Genomic DNA, 9,003 nt, shown 5'->3' with positions numbered 1-9,003 from the left:
TATGCTATTTTGAAGGTCTTTATGCATATTTTAAAAATATATAGGGAAAAATTGTGTATCAACACCAGCAACATCTTCTTGGGCTACAAAGACCTCCCCAACGACTTGAAACGTCTAGTCCCTCTTCTCCGTCCATTATTTCGTCTTCTGCCATTTTTTCTGGTGAAGCAGAGAGAGAGGTTGTAGTGACAAACTTTGTGTGAGTTTGATTTTTCCGGCTACGACAAGAACCAGAACTCGATGTGGTTTGAGAGGAAACAGTGGGTTGTTGTTGGTCTTAGTTGGGGTTTTCATTGGGTGACAGTTGATACTGAGGCTCATGCTGCATTGCTTCGTGAGACGAAGACGAAGTGGGAGTGGCAATGGTAACATTTGGAGACCCTGGATTCAGGGATGACATGGTGATTTTTGAGAGTAAAGACACATAGATAGTTTACCTATAACGGCATATAATTGAGTTAGAAATTACCAGAAAACACTTTTTAGCAGTTTACCTTTTCATTCCTTCATAACCAATCATTAAGGGACCTGGTGCGCAGTTCAATTTTATTAGTCACAACTCCAGTCGATTCTTTTCAAAGTGCTCTCTGCTCAATGATTTGGTGAAGATATTAGATGCCTGGTCCTCTGTTTTGCAAAACTTCATGCAGATGAGACCCTTTTCAACATTGTCTTTGAGAAACTGATGTTGCACATCAATGTGCTTTGTCCTCTTATGCTGAACCGTGTTCTTTGCCATGTTGAGAGCACTTGTGTTGTCACACAGTAATGGCACACAATCAGAGAACACACCAAAATCTTCCAGTTATTGCTTGATCTATAATAGTTGAGCACACCAGGAAGCAACTGCCACATATTCAGCTTCTGCAGTAGAAATAGCCATAGAGTTTTATTTCTTTGTACTCCATGAAATCAAGCATGATCCCAGAAAAGGTGCCATCCTAAATGTGCTCTTTCTATCCACCAAGTAGCCAGCATAATCAGCATCAGCATACCCAATTAAGTTGAAATTGTCTCCTGAGGGATAATAGAGGACCAGGTCCTGTGTTCCTTTGAGATACCTCAGAATTCTCTTAGCAACTTTCAGGTGAGATTCTATTGCACTTGATTGGTATCTAGCATATAATCTCACACTGAACACAATGTTAGGTTTGCTGGCTGTGAGATACCGGAGTGAACCAATGATACCCCGATACATGGTTTCATTCATAGGGAAGCCGGGTTCGTCCATGTCTATACAAGTGGCAATGAAAATAGGAGTATCAATGGTCTTTGAGCTTTCCATCTCAAACCTCTTCAGAAGCTCTTTAATGTATTTCTGCTGACTTATCACCGTTCCCTTAGAAGTTTGCTTAACTTGCAGACCTAGGAAGAAGTTCAGTTCCCCCATCATGCTCATCTCAAACTCGCTTCCCATAAGCTTGGAAAACTCCTCACATAAGGAATCATTTGTTGCACCAAAAATGATATCGTCAACATAAACTTGCACAATCAGCAGGTTCCTCCCTCTTTTCTTCAAAAAGAGAGTGTTGTTAATTTTTTCTCTCCTAAAGCCATTCCCCGAAAGGAACCTGGACAACCTTTCATACTATGCATGAGGGGCCTGATTTAAACCGTATATTGCCTTGTCGAGCTTGAAAACATGTTTAGGGTGCTCATGACAATCAAAACCAGGTGGTTGTTTGACAAATACTTCTTCCTTTAAATATCCATTCTGAAATGCACTCTTGACATCCATTTAGAACAATTTGAATTCTATATGAGATGCAAAGGCAATGAGAATTCTGATGGCTTCCATTCGTGCAGTTGGAGGAAAGGTCTCATAATAGTCAATACCTTCTTCTTGATTATTACCTTGAACCACCAACCTGGCTTTGTTCCTTGTTGTATTCCAAAAATCATCAAGCTTGTTTCTGAACACCCACGTGGTTCCAATAAAAGTTCTATCTAAAGGTTGAGGAACCAGGTGCCACACGTTGTTCCTCTCAAATTGATGGAGTTCATCTTGCATAGAGAGCAATCCAGTCAGCATCTTTCAGTGTTTCCTTGATATTTTTGGGCTCAATTTGAGACAGGTTGGCTGAGAAGGCAAACATTCTTCTTGACATTGATCTGTTTTGAATCCCTGAATCAAGAGGAGCGATCACATTCCGGAGAGGATGTGAGCTTTTGTGCTTCCAGTTGGACACCTGAATCACATTATGAGAAGACCCAAGTTTCTTTAAATAGGATCCATCGTTAGCATCCATGGAAGAGTCAATGCCACTCTTCCACTAAGCATCAGGAGTTCCTTGCACGACGTCATCAACTCTGTTTTCTGCTTCAATTGTTGTAATGGAGGAACCATTTTCCTCTGAATTAGTTGGAGGTTCTTCTACATCTTCTTCATTAGATTCTTTGACCTGACTCATCAGATCTACCTTCCCATTTGCCATATCAATTACTTCTCCAGGAACCTTTGATTGCTCTCCGTCTTGATCATTCTTATCATGTGAATCTTTCCCACTTAAGTGGTGTGATTCATCAAAGATTACATGTACGCTTTCTTCAACATATTGAGTAATTTTGTTGTAGACCTTGTATGTTTTGCTTTGTGTAGAATATCCAAGAAAGATCTCTTCATCACCTAGGGCATAAAATTTTCCCATCGCTTCCTTACCATTATTGAGAACGAAACATTTGCAACCAAATGTTCTTAGGTAAGTCAGCTTGGGTTTCCTCCCGTTCAGAAATTCATACGGGGTCTTGTTTAAGAGGGACCTGATCATGCACTTGTTTATCAAATAGTAGATAGTGTTCACTGCCTTAGCCCAAAAGCTTTTTGGTACACCACTGTCAAATAGCATCGTCCTTGCCATGTCTTCAAGAGTCCTATTTTTCCTCTCCACAACCCCATTTTGTTGGGGTGTTCAGGGAGCTAAAAAATTATGACATATACCATTTTCAGCGCAAAATTCGTCAAATTTTGCATTATCGAAAACTGTACCATGATCAGATCTTATGCTTACAACATTATGGCTCATTTTAACTTGAATATGCTTCACAAAGGCAACAAAGATTGGAAAAGTTTCATCCTTGGTTCTGAGGAACAAGGTCCATGTGAATCTGGAGTAGTAGGCACTCTCTACTAGGCACTCTCACAGGTCCACACAAATCCATTTGAAGAAGATCCAGTGGACTTGTGGTGCTTACTTCCCTTTTTTGGCTTGAAGGAGGACCTAACTTGCTTTCCTTTTACACATGCATCACACACTCTGTGATCCTTGAACCTTGACTTTGGCAGCCCACGGACCAGGTCCTTCTTAACTAGCTTGTTCAGCAAGGAGAAGCTTGCATGTCCCAATCTTCTGTGCCACAGTTCAACATCATCATCAATAGCACTCAAACATGTAAGATCCCCCACTGTTTAAGGACTCAAAGTCAGCGACGTAGATGTTTTTGAATCTCTTTTCCATCAAAACCACTTCACCAGTCACAACATTTGTGGTTGTTCAAGTCTTTGATAAGAACTCCACTTTATTTCCTTTGTCGCAGATTTGAGAGACACTCAGCGGGCTGTATTTCAAACCATTCACATAATACACATTCTCAATTGAGTGAGTAAGTGTCTTCCCAACTCTTCCAACTCCCAGGATGTATCCGTTTTTACCGTTGCCAAAGGACACACTCCTACCTTTCAGGGCTTTGAGTGAACGGAAATTATCAGTACTTCCAGTCATATGTTTAGAGTAGCTGCTATCTATATTCCATCTTTGGTTGCTTCCATTCACTGCTCCCTGAACAAGAAACTTAGAGATTAGACTTAGGAATTCAAACAAGTTTAGGTCCCTTGTAGTGAGAAAAAGGGTGAATTAAACTTCTTCTTGTCCAAGAAGTAATCACACGTTTTTTATTGTAGGAACCAGGTTCGTTAGCAGTAGGTACTTTTTCAACAAAAACTTTATTTTTCTGTTGGGACTGAAATCTAGCTTTACAGGAGTCTTCAAAATGCCTAGTGTTACGACAAAGAGTACAAAGTCAGTTATCAAGGACAGTAACATACTTGCTATGTGGGTTGCACAAAGCCTTTTCCTTTATACATGAAAGTGATTGTATCAGAGGACCAAGTCCACTTTAGAGATTTATCTAGGACATTTTAACCCTGCTTAGATCTTTCTGAAGTTGTCTATTTCTTTCAAATTCAGCACACATACTCAATTTTATCATTTTGAGCTCATTTTCAAATTTAAGGTGGGCCTCGCTCGCCACTTCCTTACCTTTTGAAGCATTTCTAGAACTATTTTCCCTCTTTAGTTCTTCTACTATTTCCTTATCCATAAATACTACCAACAAGTCATCTCTCTCATGCTGTACCTTTTTAATTTTCTCAGTTAGAGAATCCTTTTATTCTTTAAATCCTCATTGGTTTCTTTTAAATCAACAACTACGACTAGCAAATCATCTCTCTCACGTTCTACCTCTCCTAATTCCAAAGTTAAAACCTTTCATCATTGATAAGGTTATGATAAGCGTCAATCAGAACATTTGCTAAGGATACAAGTTTCTTTTGGAGAGTAAGACTTCAAATTTCTTTGAACGTCTAGAAATTTTACCTCATCATCATTATCATCTTCATCCTCGTCAGACTATGCCATCAGGGAAAAGATCGAGTCATATTCATCTGCTTCTCTTTCAACGGCCATCATGGAGGTGTCGACTTGTTCATTATCTCCCTCAGATTCATTAGAGGAATCTCCCAACGCAGCAAGAGCTTATTTCACAACATTGTCAGCGGCATTTTTTCTCTTGAATTTCCTGTTGGAAACCCGGTTCCTCTCGGCTGTTTTATCTGTGTTGTGCTTGTACGGGTCTTGCTTGTAGAGAGGAAAATCTTTGATGAAATATCCTGACTTCCCGCATTTGTGACATCAATCATAGCCATTTTGTCTGCTAAAACTGCCACTTTCTGGAATACCTCCATTTCTGTGAACCATTTTCTGAAACCTCCTTGTCAAATAGGCCATGTTAGCATCATCACCACTTGAGTCACTGTTGTCTGCCTTGGGAACCAGGTTCTTCTCCATTATGGGTTCTCTTTTTTTATGGTCCTTATTTTTCTTAATTTCGTAGGTCTTCAGATTTTCAATGAGTTCGTCAATGATCAGCTCTTGCTTTCCTCCGTGATAGTATTAACTTTACTCTCACAAGAACCAGGTAATACACTGAGTATTTTCTTGACCAGTTTGTTCCTTGAATGGTCTCTCCTAGAGAATGGAGCCCATTGATGATGGAAGTGAAACGAGTATGCATGTCCTGAATGGACTCATCATCCTTCATCCTGAAGACTTCACATTCAGCAGTGAGCATCTCAATCTTTGACTGCTTGACTTGAGTTGTTCCTTTATGTGCGATTTGGAGAGCCTCTCAGATCTCCTTGGCAGTTTGACAAGCTGAAATTCTATTATACTCGTCTGGTCCAATACTGCAGATGAGGATCTTCTTTGCATAGAAGTTTTTCTCTATAGCTTTGTGGTCGACACCGTTGTACTCCTTCCTTGTATTTGGAACTGTCACTGTTGTCTCGCCAATGATCCTCATGGGGACAAAGGGTCCATCACAAATGATATCCCAAAGCTCCGAATCTTCAGCCATGATAAGATCATGCATCATTGTCTTCCACCATCTGTAGTATTGTCCATTGAATCTTGGTGGTATATAGGTTGATTGACCTTCTTCAAAGTTTGGTGGAGCAGCCATGTGGATCCTTTCTAGGTGTTAGCCTTATAGAAAGAACCTGCTCTGATACCAATTGATGTAAACTAAGAGTCCACCAAACTGTATAGAGAACATGGTTCTCTATCAGTTCCCACAGAGCACACACACATAGCAATAAGTAAATGACACAACAGTATTTTACGTGGAAACTCCCAGCTCATAGGATGAAAAACCACGACCTACACTCGTAGGATTTTAACTTCACTAACCGAGCAAACTTTAGATTACAACCTATTGTAACCTAGGAATTAAACTCTTAATCCCTCACCTACTTGAAATAACTCTATTGCAAGTCTCTTTGTAATAACTCTATTACAAAGCTCACCACTTTAACTAACTCTACACAAAACACAGACATACGGATTATGGTTTTAAGAAGATATCCTACAAGATGCCTCTAACTAAGCTGAGTAGGAATTACAAGTGAATAACATTAACAAAGATACAACAATACTAAGGACACACGATTAACTCAGTTCTGGGATCTGGTCCTTTTTTTGTTGCTACTTTGTTCTTCAAGCCTTGGAGTCAATGAAGGCGGCAACACACTTTGAGAGAGACTTAATAATTTAGGGTTTTCAAGTGTATGGTTTCCCTTGGCTCATGTTGCTAACATATAAGTGAGGTCATTGGGATGATGTAAGCAAGTATCCGGTACAAAGCATGCCCCATAAAGTGACTGCTGCATTGTTGTGTGTGCAGTGCAACAACGTAGCGACTTTAACAACTGTAAGGAATTGACTTGTACTATGGCCGGAGGAACTGATAGCCATATGTTCCTTCTGCCGTTTCTTTGACTGATAATATTGGAACTTGTGCCAGACATGTGACTTGTTTTACTGAGAACTTTGAGGCTATGTAACAGGTTCCCTATCTGGTTATCATATGAAGTTTGTTAAATCATCAAAAGCATGCCCCATAAAGTGACTGCTGCATTGTTGTGTGTGCAGTGCAACAACGTAGCGACTTTAACAACTGTAAGGAATTTACTTGTACTATAGCCGGAGGAACTGATAGCCATATGTTCCTTATGCCGTTTCTTTGACTGATAATATTGGAACTTGTGCCAGACATGTGACTTGTTTTACTGAGAACTTTGAGGCTATGTAACAGGTTCCCTATCTGGTTCTCATATGAAGTTTGTTAAATCATCAAAATACAAAGGCACATAACTTATTAGGGTGTTACATAGAAAAACATGTCTTTCTGTCTTTTAATTTACAGAATAATAGAAATAAAAGGTAATAAGTGTCTACCCGGAAAAGGGGCAAAGAAAATAAGTAAAAGAGACTAGATTATTAAAAAGAATGCAGTTACCACTATATTTAAGGGGTTATTCCAGGTAAATGTTTGACAATTTAATGCAAGTCGAGTGAGGTACCATTATTTATACTTAATCTAAACTTTGACGCTCTATATGTGGTGATTTTGACACTGTTTTTTTAACATAAGCAACTTACGTTAAACTATTTCTTGAGTCCTTATAATTAAAGGTTAATAATAGGTAGAATACCTAGCTATTAATATAAATTAAATCCCTTTTGTTCAAAGTAGAAATTTACAACTCTAAAAAGCTAGCTAGCCTAGTGCGAAATACCCTTCTAAACATCTAATCGAAGTGACTAATATCATTCTGGCTCCACACTTGATAAAATATGAGTTTTTGTCCAAAGCACATTTTCTTTCTAGATTACTCATGGATCGTATTTACAGAGAACTTCTTGTGACAATATGCTTCTTTTTAATGAATATTGACTTTGAAAATTGCTCTAAATTATTGACGACATAGTACGAGATATTCTGATTTTGTTCATACTTTCAAATGAAAGATGCCCCTACTTTTCAATCCGAAAGCAAATGTGTTCATTTAAAGAATTTCCATAGTCTTCCACTAGCTCCATATTATTAAATTATATATTGTTCCAAAAAATTGCGTAGTCTTCAACTAGCTCCGTATTATTAAATTACAAAAAGAAAAAGAAAGAAAAACCCCCGTCAATTTTATTCTACATCAACTTTTATTTAGACGACTAAGTAGTAATAGAGTGAGAAGGTCTATCTTCTCACTACTTTCTTCAACTACACTCTCATAGTAGCAATGGACAATTTCCCACTTTCCAACCATCAAATCTTTCAAATCCCTCCTAAACCTCCCGATATACTTCATGAACATGACGTTATTAATCTACCTACATCAACACCATATAGGGATAATCAGCGGGCTGATGTAGGAAATAATTCCTCAACATCTATACTAGCAAAAGTACCCCAACACCATAACTCATCATATAAGGAAATCCTCCTTTTGGACTCTATCAATATGCAGGTTTCTCAACCGCCCCTACAACAACTTACTACTCAAGACAACCCTATGCAATTAGACTACCATTTTCAAGACTTGCCTAGCCAAAAAATATCCTCCCAAGAAATCCAAGATCTTAATGATAACCTACAAGTCTCCCTCACAGTAGGCGACCTCCAAAGAATTTATCAACTATGGAGGTATTCTCTCATTATTAAACTTATGGGAAAACATCCTGCACCAATACCTAAAAAGGAAACTATATCAGTTGTGAAAACCAAATGAAAACTTCACTCTCATGGACCTAGGGACTGATTACTTCATAGTAAAACTCAACAAGGAGGAGAACATGTCCAGAGCCCTCAACAATGGACCATGGTTTATCAATGGTTACCATCTATCAGTTCAAAAAAGGGAGCCACAATTTGTAGCCAGTGAGGCAAAACAATTAAAATCAGCAGTTTGGGTTCGCCTACCCCAACTCCCTACTGAATTTTATGATTCTACCACCCTACACAAAATAGGTAATACCATAGGGCGATTACTAAGGATCGATGCTTGCACTTCCTCTACTCTAAGAGGTAGGTATGCTCGACTATGTGTTGAAGTATCCATGGAAAAGCCAGTTAAGTCTTTTGTTTACATTGAGAATTATAAACAACATATACATTATGAGGGTGAAAATTTTTTATGCACCAATTGTGGGAAATTAGGCCATAGCCAATCAAAATGTTCAATGCCTCTACCACCCCCCAAAATCAGTGAGCAACAAGGAGGCCTAGCAGATAGCCCTAAACAAGACTCCCAAAATGATTGGGTGACTGTCACTTTTAGCAAGAAAAAGAAGTCTTCTGGAGTGAAGCAAATCCAAACTGCTAAGGTAACCAATCCAGGTACACGTCCAAAATTCAATGGCACGGACACAGGTATGTCTTCTAATTCCCAAA

The 9,003-nt window shown here is 38.8% G+C and overlaps 2 protein-coding genes across 2 annotated transcripts; both read right to left on the bottom strand.

Annotated features, from left to right (window-relative positions):
* LOC109231565 (uncharacterized mitochondrial protein AtMg00810-like) lies at positions 890-1,738 on the bottom strand. The gene is made up of 2 exons (XM_019397223.1): positions 1,625-1,738; positions 890-1,513 (listed from the first exon to the last, which is right to left on the bottom strand). The coding sequence occupies exons 1-2, from the start codon at positions 1,736-1,738 to the stop codon at positions 890-892; spliced, it is 738 nt and encodes a 245-aa protein (XP_019252768.1).
* On the bottom strand, positions 3,128-5,063 carry LOC109231564. The gene is made up of 5 exons (XM_019397222.1): positions 4,955-5,063; positions 4,761-4,885; positions 4,593-4,625; positions 3,569-3,776; positions 3,128-3,402 (listed from the first exon to the last, which is right to left on the bottom strand). Exons 1-5 carry the CDS (start codon positions 5,061-5,063, stop codon positions 3,128-3,130), a joined length of 750 nt encoding a protein of 249 aa, XP_019252767.1.

Source organism: Nicotiana attenuata, chromosome 8, assembly GCF_001879085.1.
Source record: "Nicotiana attenuata strain UT chromosome 8, NIATTr2, whole genome shotgun sequence".
NCBI lineage: Eukaryota > Viridiplantae > Streptophyta > Magnoliopsida > Solanales > Solanaceae > Nicotiana > Nicotiana attenuata.
Note: the sequence above shows the minus strand (reverse complement) of the source record. Positions and strands in the feature narration are given on the sequence as shown.

Coding starts and splice junctions, on each gene's coding strand:
- LOC109231565 (XM_019397223.1), bottom strand. CDS start 1,738: ATGGATGTCAAGAGTGCATTTCAGAATGGATATTTAAAGGAAGAAGTA. Junction 1,514..1,624: donor ATGTTTTCAAGCTCGACAAG/GCAATATACGGT, acceptor CTCTTTTTGAAG/AAAAGAGGGAGGAACCTGCT.
- LOC109231564 (XM_019397222.1), bottom strand. CDS start 5,063: ATGGAGAAGAACCTGGTTCCCAAGGCAGACAACAGTGACTCAAGTGGT. Junction 4,886..4,954: donor AATGGTTCACAGAAATGGAG/GTATTCCAGAAA, acceptor GCGGGAAGTCAG/GATATTTCATCAAAGATTTT. Junction 3,403..3,568: donor GAATGTGTATTATGTGAATG/GTTTGAAATACA, acceptor GTCCTTAAACAG/TGGGGGATCTTACATGTTTG.